The sequence below is a fragment of the Haemorhous mexicanus genome, chromosome 10, assembly GCF_027477595.1.
Source record: "Haemorhous mexicanus isolate bHaeMex1 chromosome 10, bHaeMex1.pri, whole genome shotgun sequence".
Classification (NCBI taxonomy): domain Eukaryota; kingdom Metazoa; phylum Chordata; class Aves; order Passeriformes; family Fringillidae; genus Haemorhous; species Haemorhous mexicanus.
In genome coordinates this window covers 15,612,825-15,637,119 of record NC_082350.1, presented here as the reverse complement: position 1 = coordinate 15,637,119, position 24,295 = coordinate 15,612,825, and the positions used below count along the sequence as shown (strand labels likewise).

At 44.9% G+C, this 24,295-nt stretch overlaps 1 protein-coding gene across 1 annotated transcript; it reads right to left on the bottom strand.

The window, feature by feature from the left end:
• Positions 1 to 9,780: 9,780 nt before the first annotated feature.
• On the bottom strand, positions 9,781 to 20,167 carry GMNC (geminin coiled-coil domain containing). The gene is made up of 6 exons (XM_059855992.1): positions 19,950 to 20,167; positions 17,671 to 17,818; positions 17,355 to 17,511; positions 17,170 to 17,255; positions 15,677 to 15,793; positions 9,781 to 14,306 (listed from the first exon to the last, which is right to left on the bottom strand). Exons 1-6 carry the CDS (start codon positions 20,165 to 20,167, stop codon positions 13,662 to 13,664), a joined length of 1,371 nt encoding a protein of 456 aa, XP_059711975.1. The 3' UTR covers positions 9,781 to 13,661.
• Positions 20,168 to 24,295: the final 4,128 nt, after the last annotated feature.

Sequence of the window (24,295 nt, the reverse complement as noted above, 5' to 3'; positions counted from 1 at the left end):
TTTCATGGCACTGGAAGTATCTGAGTGTACCATTTTCTCTGCTTGATATCATTTGCCAGGCTGCAATTCAGATTTCTTTAGGGACAGTCTATAGAGGTTATGTCCCCAGTGGGAAAACTTTGGTTAAATAGTCCAAATTGGTTGGTTTGCTTCCTGGGACACCTTCTGAAACCCTAATTCATGCTTGGGGAGGGTTGACTGCAAAGGTATATGGCAGGATGCAACATGAATGTGTTCATTCTTCTGTGTCACTTGATGCTGAACTGTGATTTTTTTTTAATTATTCTGTCCCTCACTGATTGCTCAGTGCTGGGATTACAGGAGTGGATCTGTGGAGCCAAGGCAGTCACTGTTTGTGGTGAAGGCTCAGCCAGCAGGATGATGGATGTGAGGCAGAGGCTGAATACTTGCTGTGATACCAGGGCTGTCTGTCAGAGGCAAGGATGACCATCCATCCTCTCCTGCCTGTTCCCAGGCACCATGGACAGGGTGTGGGGATAACAGCTGAGATGAAGGTTCAATCAGGAGCTGTGTGCTTCAGGGTGTGTGTTCCAGTTTGCCCTTCTATGCAGGCAAGGCTTGTCCCTGTCTTTGACTCTGGCACATTTTAGCTGTGGGCTGTGTGGTGCTGGGCTCTTACTCTCCTCTTATGTAAGACTACAGTGAAAAGGCAAATCTGACCAGGGAATTTCTCTGCTAAGGAGAAGCGAGCAAAACCTGAGACAAGTGCAAAATGCTGCAAATATAGATTAATTGATGGAAAAATACTATCATTTCTATCTTTGCATTTTCCCACTGTTTTTATCTGTTTTTCTCTGGTTTCTGTTCCTTTAGTACTTACATGTCGCATTCCGGGCTTTCACGTGTAAATGTATTTTAGTAGGAGGTGTAGAGCCTCCACTGAACTGACATGAGTTCCAGTCCAGCAGGGTACTTGCTGAGAAGTCTGCTGGAAGTTGAGTCTGCAAAAGTGACTCTCAGCTATATAGGACATGCATAGAGAACCACCAATGGATGCTTTCTTCAAATTCTTTTTTTGACAGAAGAGAGGTGCCAAGCAATCAAAACCTGTTTACACTGTGGCAAGTAATAAATCAAGGCTCTGATATTTTAAGCAGTGGGTGTCTAACATTCATAAAGGAAGAATAGGAGTTTTGCCATCCATGCTGGTTATTCATCATCTTCTCCATCAGTTTAGCCAGTCTCAGGTATTCAGGTTTTTTCTTCCTTCTTTTTATTTCTTTGTAAGCATTACTTTATTTTCTAGGGAGCACAGAAATAAGAATAGAGAGTGAACATAATGATGACAAATGGTTGCTTTGGCCTTCTCTGGGAAGACTCTGATAACCTTGGTCTGGTCTTTGTGTGTTTCTTCTGCCTTGCCACATGAATTCACTGAGGTGGCTCTAGACTGGCAGACCTCCAAACTGGCGTGTGTCTGACATTGTTCAGTGGGAACACTCTGTGCAGACCCAGGCACGCTCCTCTCCTTGGCATCAGAGGAAAGAAAACAAAAGGCCTTGGTTCCAAGTTTTTTGGCTTTATCAGCACACATGGTTGCCTCCTCTGTCTTCCAAAAGCTGTTTCAACCCCAAGACCAGATCGTTGGTACTATCTGGCAATTCCCTCCTTACGTGCAAGCCCTAGACAGTTGGCTTCCTTGGAGCTGATGAGTAGTGCTTCCCTGCTGCAGGCTGGTCATGAGCTTGGAGAAACAGTTGAGCATCCATAAATCACTAGTTACTGTCTCTTTGTCCACCTCCTTGCTCAGCTTAAGCAGAGTTTTTGTGAAAAACTGATTCTTCCAGGACCTTTGTCTGTGAGCAGTGTGGTCTTCCAGATGAGAGGGGATGTAATGGATGCTACTGATTTTGAGTAGAATTCCAGTTCAGGCATAAAATGAACCACAAATGTTCTACTTCAAAGCCTTTGATGTAAAAATCCTTAATTTTCCTTGTCCAGTGATTTTTTTTTTTCCCAAAGAGAAAAAAAAGGGTATAATATCAGTACCCAACATGACAGAATCACCTGTTTTCAGCTTAGCTTCAGGGAGAATCTGTCAATCTGTAATGGTAAAAATTGTTATCAGATTTCTCAGGTTGCTACAAGGGATGAGTTACAGTGGAATTGCAGAATAATGTGGTGTGAGGAGGGGCTCGCATCCATGATTAGTTACTGAAACTATCTGAGAGGAAAGGCTTCCAATTGTACAGTCTTTTCCCCATGTTGAACTTATTGGTTGGGTGACCAACTGGGAAGTATTAAGTTGAATATAAGCATCTGGTGCCTCTGATCTGTGTTAATGGGGGATAGCAAGAGACAAACTACTATTCCACTCACATTAAACATGAAAGAGTTGCATTAAAATGCTCTAGGAGAAAGGAATTACTTGTGTCTTTTTGATCAGTGGGTGGTTCTTCTAGATTTGACACTGGCATGTGTGTGGCTTGGTGCACCCAACTATATTTTTGAACTGCAGTAGGAGTTAAATTATCCTTTCAAAAGGGAATAAACACCCAGCTGGGGTTAATGCAGAAGCATCAACAAGTGACTCTGTGCTTTGAGATGCCTCAACAGCTGCAATTTCTGGATTCTGCTCCCAAATGCATTTGGACAAAGGTAGAAAGTGTGAAGATAAAAGCAAAAAATCCATAGTCCTGTTTTATAAGGGAAAAAGGCAAGTGGTGAATCATGCTCCAGCTAAGGTCAGCTAGTCTAAGGCTGGTGAGTGCTGACTGAGTTTCACTTGCATGTAGATAGTACATGAAGAGATGGCTGATCAGATGTGGATTTAGAATCACTAAAATATTGAAAACATGAAGGTAGAAAGAGACATACAAAGGTTTTCTGCTCAGAATTTCAGCTCAAAGGGGTAACTTCAAAATGGAATTGGGCTGCTCGGGGCTTTGTCCAGCCACCTGCTGACCATGTCCAAGGATGCACATCAACTACCTAAATCCTTGCTTTTATTGTGAGGAATTTTGTCTTTATGTGGAGATGTATGTATCCTTAGTTGTCTCTGGGCAGCATAAAGAGAATGGGGAGACAAATTCTCTGAGGGAGATAAATGTCTCTGAGGGTTTCCTGAAAGGGACTTGAAACCCTTGAGGAAAAAAAAGAACAATATTGATGCTCAGGAGATGAGTTTCAGCTTCAGGGCAAATAAGAATCAAAGGGAAAGATGTCCTTTCCTTGTGGCTAATAAAAAAAGAGCTTAAGAAACCAAGAAAATTAAACTAAAATAATCAAATGCCTCTCACCATTCTGGGCTTTTTTTCTCCATGAGCATTACTTAGCTCCTTGCTTGCCTGTCTCCTGGTTTCCTGTTGCCTAAGAGTCAGAGAAGAGAGGTCCAAGGGAAGCACTTGAATTCCATTCTCCACTTCAGGGCCTGCCAAGGAAGGCAATGGGCTTCCAGCTGCCCTGGACAAGGCTGGTTTGCTGACCCCATGGGCTAGTGGCCAGTACATTTTCTTTGTTTGCTGTAGCCTTCATTGGGATGCAAAGAGAGTGCCAGCCATGGATTTCATTAATTCCACCATCAGTAGGTCTGAATTCATTGCCACTAATACAATGCCTTTTTTCTATGTGCTGTGCCAGGGGTATTTTTTTTTTGACACCATGTGTGACCTCCTGTTATTTCTCAACAAATGTTGGCAGGCACAGCACAGCTGGCAGAGCAAAGCAGCACAGTGTGTCACAAACTGCTGAGTGCATCCATGCTGAAATGAACAGCCAATTCCAGAGTGTGCTGAAAATTAAATCAATAAGAAAGAAAAACATGCCACTATTGCTCCCCTTTACTCCAGCCTTGACTGCTGCCTCCCATTGCATGTTAACTGCTCTGACTTGGACTCAGGCAATAGCCAGGAAACTGTTATCACAGAGTTTCAGAGTTATATTTTTTATATCTCTTCTATCCTTCTAAAACTTCCCCAGACTTCTGTAAAACAGGTGTTTCTAAACTGTTCACATGCAACTCAGCAACTAATTCCTTTCTCTGAGCTGATGTTCAGACCCTGCTTTTTTTGTTTGGATAATATATTACAAATAATAATTGTAGTCAATGTTCATTGTTTTCAGCAGTGGATAACCCACTTTTCCTCTCTTCCTTTCTCTGGGGTTCTGTGCCTGTCCTCTGTTGCTGTGGAAGGGGAGAGCAGGGTGAAGTGCTGCAGTTGGTCACAGGCAGCCTGAGCTTTGCTGGTGACAGAAGTAGCTGCCATGGGCTCAACTGCTCAGGTGCAGGGCAGAGGAGAGTGGGTAGTGTTGCAGAACATGACAGAGGGCTCAGACCCTGCTGCCAGCCCAGGGCTCAGCCTGCTGGGGGTCACCCAACCCCCAAGCTCTTGGGCTCAGGGTGGTTCATGGATTCAGCCCTGTCCCTCAAGGTGGGTTAAAAACACATCTGGGTTCCTGTCTTATGACATTTATTATGATATTTATTGAGTAGTTTTATTTTATTATGGTGCATTTATTTTATTATGGTGCATTTGACCTGTTTTAGGATGACCATGGTAGGAGGCAACTGTTCATGGGGCAGGTTTCTGCTGGGACACCCTCTGTCAGAGCCATGTGTATAATTTTGTGTGCTCAGTATGGCACACTGGACTGGAGAGCAGGGGGATGTGCTCCCTGCCAGCAGCCCTCTCAAGATGGCAAGGCAAAAAGAAATAGTTTCAATACAACTATCCTGCAAGCCTGGTTCTTCGGTGGATTGTCATTTTTTTGGCACCAAGGAGAGCATTTTAAGCTGATGAGAAAATGCAATAGACTGATTTACTTGGATGCTTTCAATGTTTCTTTGGCTTTAGCTGGGGAGCCCAAAGGGGGGTAGAGAAAACCAAAAAAATATAATGCTGCACAAGGCTCGTTTGTATGCACTGGGGCTTGCAGGCACTCATTGAACTTGTACCTGCCTGTGGGCCAAGTGAAAAAAAGAGGGCAGGCAGAGAGAATTTTTGCTCTTGCTCAGATTAAAAGGTGAGGGCATAAAGCTTGGAAAAGTTGAGAAAAGTGTGTATAGCTTATACCTGCTGTCTCTGTAGTCACAGCGTCGTGCAGAATTTCTGATTGTTGTTGGATCTCTGGCTCACCCTCCTCTTCCTCCCCTTGGGGATGGGTCTGTGGAGCTGGGCCCCTCAGGTGGCATTGATGGGATGAAGTGTCCTGTGAGCAGGAAGATAAACCCTAAGTCTAAACTGATAGAAATAAACCCATTTCTTATCTTTTCATGAGCAAATCTTGCTTTTCTCTCTGATAAAGAGCCAGTTCCAGAGCAAAGCAAAAGGTAAGCAGAGACCCTGTCAGGTGCCCCAGGACAGTGATATGTTGTTCACAGGAGCATCCCATATTTTCCCAGTAGAAGCATCTCATTGCTACTCTAGATTCTCAAATTGTCTGGTCTCTTCTCTCCTTGATGTCCCTTTAAATACTGCAGAAGGGGTCTGTAAGCCACTTGGGTGACACTAACTGTTCCTCTGGCTGAAGTGTTTTGATGGCAGAAGATGTGACAGGCAGAAAGGAGGATGTGAGTATAAACAAGTCCTGACAAAATAAGCGGTTGTATTGAAATGAGAAAGTGTGATCACATGAGGAAGTGTGACCCATCCTTGTGGACCCAGGGCTGGCATCAAACCTTGTGCATCAGAAAACCAAAGAGAAGGAATTGCAGTGGCAGTTCACAGGAGAATGGTGACCAGTGACTCAGTCCCTGGTGGCTGCTGCTGCAGCTGAGAACGAGTCCACGCACTTGCAGTTTTTATTCTCATAGAAAAAGCCAAGTCCTACAAGACTTTAACTTTCAGTTTGCAGTGCATTGAACTCATGCCCTTGTTGGGATGGGGAGCCCAGTGTTGCATCTCTGGAGCAGTAACATACAGCATGGCTGTTCCACATGTGGCAGCTCCAGGACCTTCATTATAGCACAGAAATGTGGACCAGCCCTTGGATAAGGATTGACTGGTCTCTTGTACTACATCATGCTGCTGCTTCTAATTATACTCAGTCCTATCTGATTAAATGAGACCAGAATTTACTGGCTACTCCCTTTCTCTGCTGCCTCTGTCATTAATATCCAGGAGCCCAAACTCAAGAGCACCTGCTTTTGCAGCCCTTTCACGTTTCTGGTCACATCTTCTGGTAAACTCATCCAAAGGTTGGGTGTTGGCAACTTCTCCCTTCTTGGATGATACAGTAAAAATATCTGGAAGTGTTTCAGGTTTCTGGAGTTGTGGTACTGCTAATCTTCCCTCTATGAATTCTGGATTAAATTAGGACTTGCTTTACAGGAAATTTTAGGTAATGTCTGCCTGTATTCACAGCTCAGTAATTTATTTGGGTGTAGCCCAGTAGTCTGAATAGCCTGTGATTTACTGCCACCAGTGAAATGAAACAGAATCACTTTCTCTGATTTATATCCTCTATTGTAGTTAAATATTTACACAGCATCAAGATCTTTATAATTGAATGGCTTACAGATAGGGAGCAAATGTTTATATACCTCTGGAATGGCCACAGGGCCATTGAGGTAATGATATTTCATTTTGATAAAAGTTCTTTTACTAAGAAGAAACTTAAAGCTCTCTCAGCTCCATTTTATTCTTGGGGTCAGACTTAGCCATGCTGATTTCAGTGGGTTACAGCAATTCTTATAGACTGTAAAAGTTCAGAAAAACACTTTTGTTTAAATGAAACCACTATAGTGCAGGAACGCAGCATCTTCCCCTAGCAGTGTTGTTGATTTGTTCAGGTAAGAAGGCAAGAGAAATTACCAGGCTAATATCACGCTCTGGAGGGAACTGAAGCTGGCAGGTTTAAACAATACTACCAGTATTAAGTCAGTGTTTCTCCATTCACTTGCAGAAAGGTATCACTAAATATTTCATGACCCATAGGTAAACAAAATTAGCCCTGTTTTCTGAAGCAAGAAGGGATCCTGTAGTTCCTACTTGTTCTGTTTGAGTCTATCTCCAAGGGAGGGAACTGGAACTCAAAGTAGGTGCAACAGTTACAGCTGAGTTTGAATATTGCTGAGCTGATCTTTGCTTTACAGTAATATTCAGAACTTGGGAATGAGCTGACCTGGATGACACTGTTGGTGAAGACTTTGTCTAGACTTGGACAAGAATGTGTATTTCTTAGAAAGAGGAGTTGTTTGTGTCTTGGAACTGTGTGGTTTTATAACCAAAAGAGATGTAAACTTCTCTAAAACCAGTGTTTCCTTAGAGGCTTTATATCAGCAGAGGTTTTCCTTTTTTTCATCATTTTTGATATTGTCAGATAATTTTGAGCTCCTGGATTTCAAGTTGGACTGCATGAGCAAAAAGTAGGAGAGCAGCAGAAAGGTAGTTATTACTATATTCTGTTTCTTGATTACCGAAAATCATTATAGCAGCTGTCTTTCATTAATTCCAGAGTGGATGTTGGAGAAAAAACAGAAACAATATATGTCTATTTTAGGTGCTACTTATAAATGTAACTTGGAAAAACCTTTTAGAATGTGGGAGGCTGTTGGGAATCCTAGTCTGGGGGGAAGGAGAACAAAATTTACTACAGAGTGTTTAACATTTGTGATATAATTTCCGATATAATGAAGATCACATTCCTACCTGGATAGTCTAAATAATCCAATAACATAGAGTGATGATTATTTTAAATCTGTAGTAACAGATTTTTCTGTAGAATCAAGCTTATAATCAAACATGCAATGCTTTGGAGGTTACAAAGATGCTCTTCTCAAAGGTCACAAGGATTTCTTGGTTTCTGTCCCAGCTGGGAGGCAGTTGATAACCTCTTTATTCTGTATCCAGGATAAACTGCAGTTCATAACACTGATAATGGGGAGTTTTCCAGTTGACACTTCCTCTACATGCAGTGATACAGAGTAGGATACTCTGAAATTACCCTGCTGCCTCACAGCCTGTGCAGAGGAGCCCAGCACTTCTTGTACCTGTCAAGTGTCACTTCTGGTTACCAAGGATGTAGCACCGTGGCCGTGGTATTTCTCCCTGCTTCCTCGCCCCCGGCTGTGTTGTCAGGTAAAGATTGCATCGAGATCAAAGCAAAGTCCTCTTTCTAACCAATGCCATCACGTGTGACAGCGTTCTTCGAGCCCTGGTAGCTGCTGGTAAGGGGACAGGGCTGTCCCAGCTGTCGCACCACGTTTGGGTGGGATATCTCAGCTCTGTCTCTGCTCGGGACCCTAGCTCGCCCTGATGCTCTCGCAGCCCGTGCCCGCAGCGCGGCCGTTTCAGCACCTTGGCCAGGGCCGGCGGCCGCGGCTGCGGGAGGGTCGTGCCGGGAGCCGGCAGAGGCTCGGTGGGCACCGAGACCCCCCAGATGTCCCAGCCTGGGGACACAGCCCCGCAGCGGGAATCGCTCCACACCCCTGGGTGTAACTGCGCTGCTGTGCGGCTGCTGCTTTCTGCACATCTGGGACACTGACAGCACATCTGCGATCTCTAATGGGCCGTCAGCCCCCCATTCTGCACAGCTGGAAGCTGGCTTTGGTTACGTTGTTTGTGCTCCTGAAAGCGTCATAGAGCTCCCAGTTCCTGACCCTGTGTTCTGTGATCACTAACAGAGAATAATGTCGTGGTGGAAGACGTTACACATGCAAACATTGTTTGGTAAATGAATATTTAGAGTGATCTTTGACTAGTAACAGCTTTGGAGGCAGCAGTTGTTTAAAAAAATAAATTAGGGAAAATGGGAACCTCAGACCTCCCAGCTCCTCATACTTATACTGATTTTTGTAATCTGTTCCTTGTGAACTATTATTATACTGATTTCCTTGGGCTGCACTATGTTCCAGCATTCAGCCTTAAAATAACTCAGTGATGCACAACTAATGAAAGAGGAATGACTGGAGAGATGGCATTTTAGGTGAATCACAGCTCATTCCTCGAATTATTTATAGACTGCTCTCTCTTTAAGACAGGGTGTCAGCTACCCGGCAACAGGCCAGAGTGTTTATGAATCATCTCATAGACTTAATATGGCTTCAAGATGAGGGCAAAAGAGATTAAGGAAGGTTCACTTTGTGCCTTTTCATAAGCAATAAGCCATCTCCATTCCAATGAAAAATCTCTCTGGTCCCAGCTGGTGCATGGTTACCAATAAACCAGCTCATGTACAGAAGGGAAAGTTAATAACTAACACAGCTTTCCTTTGTTGTCAAGTAGATCTAAGTAAAGGTTTGAATTTTTTAATCAGGCTTTTCTGTCTCACCTCCAGTCTCTTTATGTGATGCCTCAGTGCCATTTTGCAATTCATCATTTCAGAGTCAAAATCAGGAGAAGTGAGAGTACTATAATGAATCAGGTTGTTCTGGATCAGGATGCTCAGCTGCCTGGGAAGGTATAAGTGAGAGAGCCAGATGCTGCAAAAACAACAGACTAAAAGCACAATATTTCCCTCTGTCCTTGCTGTTTGGTAGCATGGCATCTATTCCTGAGTCAAAGCAATAATGGATCACTGCAATATGCTGGGCAAGCCCAGGTTGAAAGGAGCACACCTGTGGCTGTCAATATAGCTGGATCTGGTATCATAAAACATGGCATGTCCTTGTGTGGACACTTGTGACTGCAGGAAATAAAGGTGCCTTTCAGTGCTCTGGGGAGATATGTAGGTGCCAGGTGGATGCTGTGCTATGTGAACAACAGCTGCATGGTTTAAGGGGTGCTAAAGTGGGCAGAAAGAATTGCATCAATTGGATCCTAAGTTTTATTAGACATAACTTAGTGACAGTGGTAAAATTGACATTTACATATAATCATGGCCTTTTTAAATCACAAAAATCAGGAACATCAGCATATTAAGTGTTAAATTAACTTCCATTTCTGTTAGTGTACCTTTCTAGAAACATAGATTATTTTAAACTATGCAGCTGCACATTACATTCACATAATAAAGCAAACTTCAAATAAAAAAATAAAACAAATTATGTTAATACAAGATGAATATTTACAGACAAGGAAGTTCACTGCTGCTCAAAGAACCACCCAGGGCCCTATGGCCATTCAAGTCACAGTTCCCCATTCTGGAGTTTTATGGGCCTGGTACTGATCCTTGTCAAGAGGGAACTTCTTGGAGTTTGCAGCAGCAAGAGTTGTGTTTTCTTGTTAAACAGCTATGAACTGGTCCAGTGGTGAAGTCCATCGAATCCAAAGCATAGAAATCAACTGTAACACCAGAGGCAGCATCAGAACCCAGAACTTTTGCCTTCTGGCCTTTGTTTCCAGCTGCCTGTTTTTTTGAAATTAGAAATACAGTACCAAGCTGAAACTTGTCTCTGCTATCTCCTGGCTACCTAGTTGTGATGGCAGTGTGAAGAACTGGATTTTGTTTCCACTATTTGCTTTCATTGCCATTGATCTCTAGTTACCTCTGGAGCACAGTAATGTGTCACAAGCTTCCCTGAGCTTTACCTCGGACATTCCATGAGCAGCAGGGTGGCTTTGAACCTCTTTCCCCCACTGGGAATGAATACAAAAGGACAAACAGGGAGGATGGACCACAAAATAAGACTGAATACCCATTTCAAAGCTCCATCTAGGCTTTGTACCAGCAAGAGTGCTTCCCCCACATCTTTGCAGGCCAAAGAACTGCACCACATTAATGCAGCTTCCAGGCCCAAGGAAATCATGGGCACACAGCAGGTTAATCAGCATATCATCAACCCAGCACCAGACCAGGCAGCAACTGTCCTCACATCCCACCATGTGACTGTAATCTGCCAGGAGATGTTTTCAGACTCTTGCTCATTTTCCACACCTATTTACACCTGTAGGAAGGCAGGATTTTCAGAGGAAGCAGGCAGTTTAGAGTGAGGTATGCTGAACAATGGCTTTATTTTGGCAGTAGGAGCAATATTTATCTAAAGGAATGGTTTGGTCACTGATTTGCTTGCTAGGGGTTGGTGTTAGGCAAACCCTGCTTCTATTCTTCTTCATGTAACTCAGGAAATATTGCTTCAAATGGTGGTGTCAGGGTAAAACAAATCACTCTAATTTATTTGTTAAAATGCTTTGCGGATTTTTCTGTTTCCTTTCCAGTGTGCTCCCTCTGCTTCAGTGCCCAGCAGCATCATTACCACAGAGAACTTTGCTCAAGCAGTTGCCTACACCAGAATTTTAAGTCTGCATGTGCAGATCAGGAGCACCCATCAGCTGACAGGAGCAGCACCATGGGATCCTCTACCCAAATGAACTCCAGTAAAGTCAGGCTCAGAAAAAAAATCTCTCCAACAGGACTCAGATCCTTCATATAGAGTAAAATTCAGGAACCCACTGGAAAAGAAGAGGATTCATTCAGGTAAATTATTTCCTCACATTCATAATTTATTTGCTATGAGACAAAGGGTTGGTCACCCCTGTACAAAAGGCTGGCAAAGGCTCAAGCATCAGTTTGTTCCTACTGAAACTCTAATTCAGGATTCTACTAAAGATCTCACACTTTTGTTCTGGCTCTCTGCAGGAGAAGTTCTCACATGCAGTGATATAGAAATGTGGAAAGGAAATGTCAGGCAAATGGAAAGCTTTTCTCTCTCTTCAGAGAAAAAAGCCCTGATTTAAGATTTGTTGGTAGTACAAAAGCACTTCTTAGTGCTGCTGACTCCATAACATTGAAGTTCACATGTAATAGCATTCTATTGTTAGAAAACATAGACAGATGTTTCTCTACTTCTGTTTTACAGTTGCTGTGAGAGATGTGGCATCTACAGCTGTGTTGGGTGTAGTCCTCTGGCCACACTGCCTTATTCCCAGTTTGCTGTGCATGCTCCACATCACCTGTACCAGGGGTTCCCATCACATACTCAGGTTAAGTTCAGGCATTTCCTGCACTACCACACACATCAACAAAAACTCCAGTTATAGGAGCATTTTCTTCAATGCTCTCTTATATAGTGGGTCAAGGGGAGAGTAGAAAAGAAATGCTTTGAGAAAAAAAATGAGTTGTTTGTCAGACAGGATTTTTCTTCAGCTTTCACTGAAAAGCTGAAAGGTGCTAGAGAAACAGTGGTCTTGTCTGACCAGTCTTCATCAATAGACCACAATGTTATGGACTACAACAAGCTCCCCAAACAAATACTTGTATTTATTCCATGAGCATTGTTTGGTTTGGGTTTTCTGGGGTTTTAGTGAGTTTTTGTCGTGGTTTTCTTCTGCAGTCATTGTTGTGTGGGTTTATGATGTTTATCTTTTAGTTTAGTTGGCTTTGTAATCCAGTGAAATAATGCCTACAATCAATGATTTTATAATGCCTATTCTGGAAGTCTGCCACAGTTAAAGTAACTACCCAGAAATATAGTTTGTTTATTTGGAAGTCCTTTGGGAAATCATTACTGCTCCTCATGGAGTGTCTCAAATATTGCAATTCTAAGGCACAACAGGCTATTAGAAGATATTTATATCCTCTAAAAATAGAGGAATATCCTGTTTTCTATATAAAAATAAGCCACTGGAAAAAAATCCTCTATTTTGGTTATTTTTACCTAAGTCCTTCCTCAATGTCAGTGGCTCCATTCTGAAAGCAAGAATAACCAAGTCAATCTATTTTGAATATTAGGTGTCAAACTACTGTAGAACTGAAGACAAAGGTAACAGAAAACAGAACTAGTGAACTTCCTTCATGCCATTGACTTCATATCATCAAATATTCATATCATTTAGAAGCACTAGTGACAGTTAAGTCCTGTACAGTGCTACAGCACTTTCTCTCAGAGAGTTTTAAAGCCTTCTCAAAGAAATGCTGGTCTTACCCTCAGCCCATCCCAGCCTGGAAGACACAGAGAGGCAGGAGCTGGCATTGAAGGCTGGGGTTCCCAAAGACCCACTCCAGCCACTAAGTGATACTGCCTCCCCACATGTGAACTCCCTTTATTAAGACAAAAAAGCCTTAAAAATTAAGACATTATAATAATAATTAATTATTAAGACAAAATACCTTTAAAACATATTAGTAAACACATCAGTCTCTTAATCACACCTTAGGAAGATCCCCTGCCCTTGCTGAATCTCTTGTAACTAAGGAGTCTCCAAGCATTAGAAGTAAATCCTGTTTTTATTTTGAGGCATCATCAAAGAATGTGACAGCACCATGGAACTGCAGGTAGGTCAGCCTTGTGCAGCACCTAAGGCAACCATGGGTGCTTGTAAAATCCAAGGCTATCTGTGTAGTCAAGAGAGACATAAATCATTTAGAAACAACTGATCCTCAGCCCCCAACCTATGCCACCTTTGTTATCTGTGGATATCTATGAGACAGGTGCTATTTCCAAAGGGAGAGAGGTATATTCCTAAAGTGCTTTCCTGTTTGGGGGATTTGAAAGTAATCATCAAAGGTGAAAGCCCTCCAGCTTGGAAATTACCAGCAACAAGGAGGAGCTGATGACAAAACCCCAGGAAACAAGTAAAAGCAGGTTTCTCAACACAGGCACAAGAGAAAGGAATCCAGCTTGAACATGTGAGGCAGAAAATTGTCCAAGTGCAATCTGGAGTCACATCTGTGAAAATCTGTGAGGGAATGAGGAGTGGGTTAGTGACAGAGTAGCACTTAGAGAAGCCCAAAAGGGGTCCTGTTTTCTGCCTGAACCTGTCTGATGCACAAGGTGAAGTGTGACTCCTCCATCCTCTATGGCTGAGCCTTGATCAGGTGCATCATTCAGGCTGCTTGGGCACCCAGGTGAACCTCCACCCCCCATCGTCGTCCCTGCGCACAAAGGCCTGTCCTTGGTGGAAGCTGTGCGTTCTCACATTGCGGTGGGGACTCAGGCACGTTGTGAAGGCCACTTCTGTTTTGTTGGGTGACAAACCACCAGTCAAATAAGGCAACCCATAGGCTGGGACAGAGGAAACACTTGGCACTGGTGAAGAGATGCATGGTGCTGAAGAAAATTGAGGAAGGAATGGAGAATCCTGGCTGCATGGGTGGGTGCTGCTGCTGGATGGAGGCACATGGCTGCAGCTAAACACTGCTGCTGCTCCTTCCCTGTGCTCATAGTCTGCTGCTCCCCCAGGGCTCAGGCAGTAGGTGTCTTTTCCAAGGTCTGGGGACAGAGCACTGTAGTTAGCTGAAGCTTCATCAATGGTGTTCACATCTTTTAATCCTAAGGTCTGCAAGACCCAGCTGTCCACAGCAGGGCTGGCTTGCTCTTCACAGGCAGTGAATTCATTGAAGAGGTTCCTTCTAGCTTTGGAAGCATGAGGAGTTTCTTGAGGAACAAAGCAGTGGTCCTCCTTTAATCTCCTCTTGGTACTTCTGAGGATAGCACAGGTTTTTTGCCCATGGTCAGACAGTAGTTTCTATTAAAAAAACCAAACCAACAAGGTGGAGACAGAAGATTAAAATTTGCATTTCTAGATACCTGAAGGCTTCTGACCTCAGATGCACAAGATGGTTACTACTTGATTACTACTGTACTTACAGAGCCATTTTGTTTTTAACCTCTGCTTAAACAGTTGGGTATGACCAACTATTTTGTATCTTTACAGTGTCTGCAACAACCCTGTTCCTGAAAGAGAAGAGTGTGACCATGTCAATAAGACCTGTGCTTTGATGGCATTCCTAGCCCTGAGCTGCTACCTGCCTCTGTGCCAGCAATGCTCTGCAGGTGAGCAGGGCATGGGGGGCAAAGTGGCAGCCTTACCTTTGCATCCTGCAAAGGTAACTCCTGCAAAGGTAACTCCTGCTGGAACGGGGTGATCCTGACAAAGCACTGCTCAGAGCAGCAGCCTGAGTGGCACTGCACTCATCAATTCACCTCAGTTGTCATTATCCCAGGACAAGGGCCCTTCAGGCATCCAGGTACGGTCAAATGAAGGCAAGAATAAACAAGGAAGCTCCCCACCATGTCATGAATTCACTGCTCCACACTGGACCCTTCTCCACAGGGGGTGGCCATGTCTCCCTGCTGTGCCAACAAATGAGACCTTTTCTAATGCCAGGAGCCAGGTCTGGCCATGGGAAGGAGGATGTCATCCTATGAACTCATCAACAGGATGGAAAAGGAAAGTTGCCTATGTCCTACAGTTTTTTTTATCTCATGCCCAATCCACAGAGTTGAGCAAATAATCAATAGTTCAGTTTCATGGGCAAGGCTGGAATAGCAAAAAATGTCTTTAAGCTGACAAGAAAGAATTTTTTTTTTCTTTATTTTTGTTTGGGTGTGAGACAAAGAATTCAAATGTTAAAGAAACAACCCTTCATACTTAGTTTAATACAATGTTTCATCTAACCTGAAATGTTTAATTTTGTATTTCAACATAAAACCCCCCTCCCAACTTTTTAATTAATAAACTGGAAAAAAAAAATCCTTATCAAAGGGATAATGGACAAAAGAGAGACATTCAAAATACATATATTCAAATTTGAACTTTTTACTGGAAAAAAAAGCATTAGAGGGAATAATTTTACCTTGACTATATAATCTTATCTTACGTACAGCTAACTAATAAATTAAACTTAATTATCTCAGGTGCTACACTGTCTCCACAGTCAGAACCTGATAGGATATCATTCCTGGAGCAAACTGTCACTTTTGTGAATTTAAATGTGAATGTGGGTTCCGCTGCAGGTTGTCTACACTCTTAGATTTTTCATGTATTTTACTGGCATGTAGCTAATCAACCTGTTCCTTCTGCACACATTTGTATGACAGGTTTGAACACAATACCTTGGCTTTTTCTTCTAAACACTTAATCAGGGCAGAATTCAGGTATTGTCGGAGGTTATTATTTTCTTCATGTAACCTAGCAAGTTCCTCTTCCTTCTGAAGCAAAGTATCTTGAAGCTGTGGAATAGAGATATTGATGAATAGATGTTGACTCTGTAACTTAATAGCAATTGCCCTCTGGTACAAGCTGCTTGGATTTGATGATCTGGGTATTTGCTTTGTGAGCTCAACTCACCCCCTCCAGCCTCTTGTCTCTATAAATCTAAGTGGCATGACTGTTCAGTTTTCACTTTTGACTTCCTTTAATCTTTAAGTGAGTGTTTGAAAAGATTACTCTGAAAAAACCTGCAACCGCAGAATAATAATAGAAATGAATTACAAGTAGCCCTGTGAGCAGCCAGAAATGGTCACGGGCATGACAGCAGCTTCAGGATCTCTTGAGCCACAGCAAACATCCCTTTGCACCCCTCCTTCCCATTTAGAGCTGGCTGGTGAAAAAAAAAATGTTGCAAACTAACAATTTATGGGAGTAGAGTGCAGAAGGAAGATGCAGTTGCCATTTTTTATAATAAAGTAGCACTCAGTGATCTCTTCAGTTCTGGACCCTACTTTGCCAGCCCTGGTACATGTATAGAGTTGAGATAATCCCTGGTCTCAAAAGCTGAACAGGTATGGCAGAAACCTAACACTTTTCCATGGGAAATCTAAGAGTTTACAGATAGATTTTTGGCTCCTAATCATAGCTCTGGAGACTTCTTTGGGAGGACAAAGAATCTTCTGCAAGGATCACAGGCATCTTCTGAGCATAGGCTTAGTCAGAAACAGACTTAAATGACTGAGGCAGAGTCCAAGAAATAAGTACACTGACATCTGGAACTATGGTTTGATTCCACGGACCTTTAAGGTAATATCTGAATTTTCACTGACTTGACTGTGTCAAAACATCATTCCAAGTACTTGATCATAGTCATCAAACCGGAGTTCCTTCATTGAAAACAGTTCTGAGTTTCTCCTGTCTCTTGTTGGGATTTACAAAAACATGAAATATAAGAGAAAATAAAGTAACAAGGAAAACCTGTTGGTCAAAACAAAACGGTTGATCTTCCATGCAATTAGGCAATTCTGCTGCAATCATTTCCCATGAAGTTACACCTGGTGGAATCAGGACACACTTTTAGCCAACAGCATCATCAGAGCCTGAGGCCCCCCTGTTCATTCCCCTGGTTTTCTTTAGTGCCAAGGCTGCTGCTGAAATACGATGTAAGAGGGGAGGAAGGGACAGGGAATCCCACCACAGTTGGTCCAACTTCACAGGACAACATGGGGGAGACAAATATGTCAAGCAAGGAACAACAGTTTTGTGTCACTTCCGACATCTGTGCCAGCGACAGGGAGACATGCCATAAGCTAACCCAGAAGGTGAAATCCGTGACACAAAGTTCGGGAGCCTCGTGGGGTAAACCCGGGGGTGCTGGGGGGCGCGGAGCCTTTACCTGCTTGTTTCTGTAGAGCTGGGAGGACAGCTGGTCTCCCTGCCACGCCGCGTCCTGGGCACCGAGCTGCGGGCTGCAGAACTGGCCTGCGGACGAGAGCCAGGGTTATCCCGGCCCCGTACGGCTCCCAGCGCGGCTGGGAACCGCGGCCGCTCCCGCCGCCCCGGCGGCAGCTGAGCACTCACCCGGCGGCCGAGCCTCCCGCCGGCCATGGCTGTGCGGCGGCTCCGCGGCGCAGACGGCGGCCCAGGTCTCCTTGGAAACCCCGGCGGGGGCGGACCAGGGGCAGGCGCAGCCCGAGCCCCCGGCGAAGTCCGGCTCGGGGCACGGCCGGCCGGCGCTCTGCGGAGGGAAGGGGCCGAGGCGATGGGGCGCTCGGCGGGGTCGGCGCGCCCCGGGGAGAAGCGGTGCCGCCCCGGGAGAAGCTCCCCGGCGGGGCAGCGCTCTCCCCGCTGCTGTCCGGCCGGGCTGTGCTCAGGTGCTATCGCGGGGCAGCCCCACCGCCCCTGCCAGGCGCCGCCGGCCCCCGAGGCAGCGCCCAGCCCTGACCCGGTGCCCGCTCCCTGTTTTCCCGGTGGCACCGCTCCGTGCGCCGAGCGCGGGCAGTGCCGCCCCGCCAGATCCCGCAGCACTGGGGCTCCGAGCACAGCTGTGCCAGAGAGGCGGCTCGGTCACCTGTAAACTCTTGGGAAATGCTACGGTCCTGAGAGGGTTTAGGGTGAAGGGGGGTCCAATGCTATCCTTAGCCAGACCGTTCCTGCCACCATGGGTGTTCGACTCAGCTCTAAAGCAGCAGCACAGAGCCAGCAGAGTCACCTCCTGGCTGCTAGCACTCTCTTCTGCCCCTGCAGTTCTGCAGGAGTCCCAGACCGCAAAGCCTGGGGTTGTCTTTGGATTCACCCTTTCTCCCTCCTCCAAATAAGCCTCATCTGCAGCAACTCTAAATCTCTGCAAGAAAGGCAACGGCAGAACCTGGAGTCTCAGTCAGGGAGTCTGCCCACCCATGGGAAGGCACAGCAGCAGAGACTGCACTGGCAGGTAGAGAAGAGCCCCCTTTCTTTCCCATCTTAAGAGGGCACAAAATCTATTGCACTCCCCCAAGGGAGAGACCAGCTTCTCCTCCTCTGCCTCGAGGTCGACAGAAATGCAAAGAGCACTTACCATATTAGTGGCAGAATGAAATGCAGCTTTTGGGAGCACGTTTCTGTTAAAGCCCCAGAGAGGTTTAAATGGCTCTGAAGGAGGGGGAGAGGGGGGAGACCGGGGAGGCGAGTTTAATCTAAAGGAGCTCCCAGTGACGCCTCAGAGCTCTCCTGAAACCCAGCAATCTGATTTGGTGTAAAGCTGTCAAACTTGTGACGTGAATAAACAGCAAACTTGCTGAAATCAAAGTCATTCTGGTCCCACAAATCAACACAAGGAAGGAGGGAAAAGAAAAGGAGGGAGAAGGAAAAAAAGCTTCCACACACTTCAGGGCAGCAGTGAACTGGTGTGTCTGAGTTTCACTCCAGGAAATGAAAAGGCATCCAGGGAAGCATCCCACATGCTCAGAATAAGGCTGCTGGTGTTGCTGCTGATTTTTTTGTTTTGTTTTGTTTTGAAGACTTGTTTACAGTTGTAAAATCCAGCAGGAAGAAACAAGTCTGCCCAACCTGCCTGGCTGACAGAGTGGGTTTTGCCCAGCTTCTCAGAAGTCTGTAGAAGCAAATATGATTCGGAGCACTTCTGTGGACAGTTCTGAGAAGGAAAGTGCAGGTTTCAGAACAAAAGAGTCTCCAAGGACAAGCTCCTGCAAATGTCTCACTATATCGAGAATGTTTTCTATCAAGCCCCAGACTTCAGAAGATCTTAGGATATAAATGTGGCAGTGGTAAAAGATTTATTATCATAAAGGATTTACTACCATAATGTTGCAAAAGCCATGGACAGGTGTGTGTAAAAGGCAGAGATTGTCTCCATATAGTCACTTCTGATTCGTATCAGATTTACGTAGCAATCAAAATCCATGGATAAACTTGAGATTCTCCCAGAGGGGAACAAAAAAAAAAAGAAAAACAAAACAAAACAATCCACAAACAAACAAACAAAAAAATCTTCATTGAGGGTCTGCCTTTGAATAGCATTGGGGATGGTGGGAATAAAGCCAATAGCAGAGCACTTGTTCTGCCAGGCTCCTGCTCCTGCCATGGCAAGGGCTGTTCCAGGTGCTATCCCAACCTGTCTGCAGCCAGCCAGGATGAGGCTGGGCCAAGGGCAGGCCGTGCTGGCATATGGGATGGTCTTTCATTTCTCCCCAGCAGGATGCTCAGTGCTGTTACCCCATCAGTGAGCCTCAGGGACCATACCTGAGGGACAAAATAAGAGGGCCATTTGCCTTCCATTCTTTTATTATTGCCTATTTTCCTAGGTTGGTGCCTAAGGTAAACTGGCAGTTACACCAAATTAAACTCCTGCCATCTCCTGCTTTATGTTTTTTTTTTCCAACAGAAGCATTTTAAAAAGGACTCGTACTCTTTCACTCAGCCTACAGTGTTTGGGGTCACACTTTAGGTTTCTTAAGCCGCAGCACAGCACATTTGATAACTGCTGTGATAACCCACTCCCTTCAGATGCCAACCCCTCCTGCACGGCTGGGTCCTGTGTTGGCTACTAAGGAACTGCAGCTGCGTGACACATGCCCAACACCCAGCGCAGCCCCCCGGCCGGCTCTGGCCCCTCTGCCCCCTGCTAAGGTGCCGCAGGGCGCTGTGGCACCGGCGGCTCCTTCACACCGGGCACACCCGGACAGGGACCGCTGCTCTGGGGGCCCCCGGGCGGCAGCGCGCTGGGTAATGGCCCGGCGGAGGCGGGTAAAGCCGGTAGAGGAGACATCCCGGGGCGGGCAGGCTGGAGGAGCCCTCAGCGGCCGCAGCAGCCCCGTGCGAGAGGCGAACACCCCGTGGATGCCGCCGGGCCCCGCCAGCGCCTCCGGATCCCGCAACGCCCGAACCGCCGCCATGTTGGGGCTGCCCAAGATGGCGTCATCAGCCCGCGCCGCCCCCGCCGTGCGGGCATGGCGGCGGGGGGAGCTGCGGCCTCTGCTGAGGGGCCGGGACTGCCCCGCTCCCGGTGCCCGGCTCAGGGCAGCTCCGGAGGTGCCCGCCTGGCCCCGGAGGAGGTGAGGCGGGCGCAGAGGAGCCTGCAGTGGGTGAAGAGCAGGGATGCCCTGCGGAGGGGATGCTCCCCATGTGGCCCCGGCCACCTCGCGGCTCGTCTGTCAGGGCAGCAGCAGGGAGAGGAGAGCTGGGTGAATGAACAGCACATCCAGGGGATAACTGGGGGTTCGAGCAGCTCTGTTATGAGGAGAGACTGAGGGAACGGGGCTGCTCCTTAGGGCATCTCATTAATGTAAATAAATATCTCAAGGGAGGGGGTCAAGAGGCCGGTGCCAGACTCTTTTCAGTGGTGCCCAGTGACAGGACAAGGAACAATGGCCATAAACTAGAACACAAGAAGCTTCACCTCAACATCTGGAAGAACTCTCTGTTGAGGGTGCAGGCACTGGAAGAGCTGCCCAGGATTCTCCCTGTCTAGAGACGTCTCCCACCCACCTGTCAGCTGCTGTTGGGTCTGCACAGCTGGCGTGGTGTTGGCTGGGGGCTGACAGTGCTTGGCTCTCTGCGCTCAGGCCATTCAGGTCAACTCACCGAGGCTGATAAGCTGGGGAGGGAAAGGTGGCAATGGGTAAAAGACAACCAAATCAGAGCCTTGGTAGGTTTGGGGAGATACCCTATGGGTGACTGCCAAAGAAATAAAAATGCTGTTGTAGGAGAGAAACTCCTAGTTTTTAAAAATGATGCATGGATGATCACACATGATGATGGAAGAGGTTGAAGTCACAGTATCAATCATATTGATGTGTGTGTGGAAAACAAAACTAAGTAACAATCATCTGCTAATTTTCCTCTTCATCTGGAGCTTTTACTGCTTATTGCAGTTAATGATGGACCTCTTTAATTGGGAATAAAGTTCTGGGGGAAAACATTTATCAAGACTACAATATTGCTTCAGTGGAGATTTCACTTTGAATGTCATAGCAGCTCTTTTCTGAAGTTCTGGGAACACACATTTAAATGTATTGCAGTGTGTTAATTACTGTATGTTCTTTGTACCTATATTTGTTTTTGTAATTTCTATGATGTTTTTTGTTTAAACAACAGTGGTGAAGCTAATCCTTCAGATTAATATTTTAAAAAAACCCACAAACTTTTTTTCTGGTTTATCTCTTTTTTGTGTAAAAATGTCCTTAAAGTTGCATTTGCATCATAGTGAATGGGCTCTCAGAAGGGATAGTACAGAGAAGAAAATAATGCTTACAGATAGTTTAATACAAGTTTTATACCAGGCTTACAACAGTTCCAGTGTGGGTTACTTTGTGTGCTGGTACCTGCACTGGTGTCCAAACCCACCCCAAATCCTCTTTTACTTGTCCTGCCACATTACTGCTGCAGTGCTTCTTATCCATGTTAAGAGTGGTTAAGTGAACCAGTGACAAAACAGAGGCTCACTTATAACTCAGGATATTAACCTACAGACAGGTACACACAGGTCCCTTTCACTTGCACAAATCTGATCATGTTTGTGAACCAAAGAGAGAAATTAAACCTGATGAGACTGATTTGCAAAAATGCTTTTGAAAGGGAATTTATGCAGATACAGGTTCTGGCTGTTTTTCTGATCAGTCTTCCTCCTTGAACGCAGGACTAAAAGGCACTTCCCAAATCCAGTCCCCTGCTGTTGAGACATTCTTAAACTTTTCGATCTCCCTCTTAAAACTAATTAGGTTATTTTCCTTATGTTATTCCCACTGTGAGGCTACCCTGTACTCTGAGCTCTGATGGCTGGACACTTTCTACTTTCCAGGCTGAATGTATTCATAGTAGGTATAATCCCTTTTGTCCTTGTGCCAAACTCTTGCTCTAGTTTAGACACTTCATCTCCCTCTCCAGTGTTTAGCCTTGATGTCTTTGCAAAGCACTGTCACACATTGTGTTTTTCTTTAGGTCAAGGAGGGCAGGTTCTTTTACAACCTTTTCCTAACCTTAGGAACCCACCTCTGAAAATATTCTAGCTGATATTAACCTGTTTCTCAGATGGATGACCAACGTTATTCAGGTTGCTGTGTAACATACCATTGTTTAGAGAAAGGCATTTCTCTTTTATATCTTCCTGCTATATTTTAGGGCAGCCTTTACCTTTCTCATCACTCTCCCACACCAATTACTAGTCTTGAAATCACTGTCAGGTTGCAGTGAGCTTTATTACACGGGTTATTTAAGAACCTGTGGGCTTTATTTCCTGTAAAATGCAGTTCAATCAAACTGAGGCTTCAGTACTATTGGGCTCCAGCTCTCCCGTGTTGATACTTCTTAGCACTGTGGAGTTCCACAAGTTTAGAATAAAGAAAAAAAAGATGACTACAAGATGGAAAAATTGCAAAACACCCTTTTGGGTTTAGCTGCAGTTTCTTACAGCAAGAGTGGTGAGTCATTGACTAGAGGATGGAATTTATCTGAAAAAGTTGAAGGTTTTCTAAATAGATAACGGCCCTTTTATATGAGAGACTTGCTCTTGTGATGCTGATACTGCTTTTTACTGTTCAGAATTTCACTCCAATTTCCAATCTGACATTTGTGGCTTTAGCTTTTTCTGGTTTGCCCTGTGTGCCATTTGATATGTTATAAACAACAATCTATGCTGTGTTTGTCTGGATTCGTGCAATTTTTTTTTTTTTTTTTTTTTTTGCTAGCCATCTGAGAGGCAGTCCTCTAGACTGCACTTGATTGCAGCCTCAGGTACAGATATGAGGTTTCCCTGAAATGGAAAGGCAAGTGGAAAAAGTGCATGTTTTATGAGCACAGAATATGTTTACAGAATTCACTGCTTGCAGAATGTCATTGAGAGTGAGAAGATAAAAACATAATGAATTTTATAATTCTTGTTTTTTCTTTTGAATGCTTTCATTATTTCTACTGGGTATATTGATCTCTTGTCAGAGGAGGACATTAATTGCACTTGTTTAGTATCCTATGGACATGTTCTCAGAACTCATCCCAGGCTCTATTTATTGCCTGTTTCTTGCCCTTTCCTTTGGCTGGAATTGTATCATAAAAGAACCCTGAGGTCCTGATCTTAGGGCTGGCTTTTGATGAGCTGATGGGTTCTCCTGAAAACTGCAGGTGAGAATATGCCCCTGCTGCCAATCTGATTGGTGTACGGAAGAGAAATATGTTGTACTCCTGGCTCTGATGTTGGAGAGTTTTATAGTAAATAGCACTTAAATGTCAGAACATCACCCATTTACGGTATAGACCTAAGTCAGTCTTTGCGTTTTTGTTTCAGTTCCTCATCTATCAGTCTGGTGTGTCTGCTTAGATTTCACATTTCTGTAATAAAGAATGTCCTCATGTAGCCCCTGGCCAAATGAGTCCCTTTGTTCTTGGCTGAGACCAATTGGCTTCAGAAGAGCAAATTAATTGTGAACTGATAATTTTTTGTGATGTTTGGGGATTAATTGGATGGGAGTTTTAATATTAACCATGATGTAGTTATGGAAGCAAAGCCTGTTCTTGGCTGGCATCAGCAGCATGCTGCTGCTGTCCATGTCCCTCGTTCCAGAGGTTCCCACTGCACTGAGCTGCCATGCTGCAGCTAAGTAACCCTTACACCATAGAAAGTGATTCAGCAGTGCAAACAAAAGCCCTGAGGTAGTCCCAGGGTTCAATAACAGATGGCAGAAACAGTTTTTCTTGAGTGTGCTCAGAGTGTTGACCATCATGGTTTGGGGGAAATTGTTGCGCCTACAAGAGAAAGAGCCATGTGCTAAAAAGCCATGTTTTTCTCCATGGTGTTTTCTACTGAACTCAAACTATTTTGCAGGGAAACCTGCCAGAAAAGCTTAGCTCAAGCATTTAGTCCAAATTAGGATGAATTTTCACGGGACCAGGTGCAGAGCTGAATGGGACCTCATGTCTAATCATCCACTGATGTGTGCATCTGCTTGCTTCTAACCTGGCCTGTGAGCTCCTCCTGTGTGAACAGTGCTGCCAGCCCAAAGTACTGGGCTTCACCTCTTGAACAGTGCTTT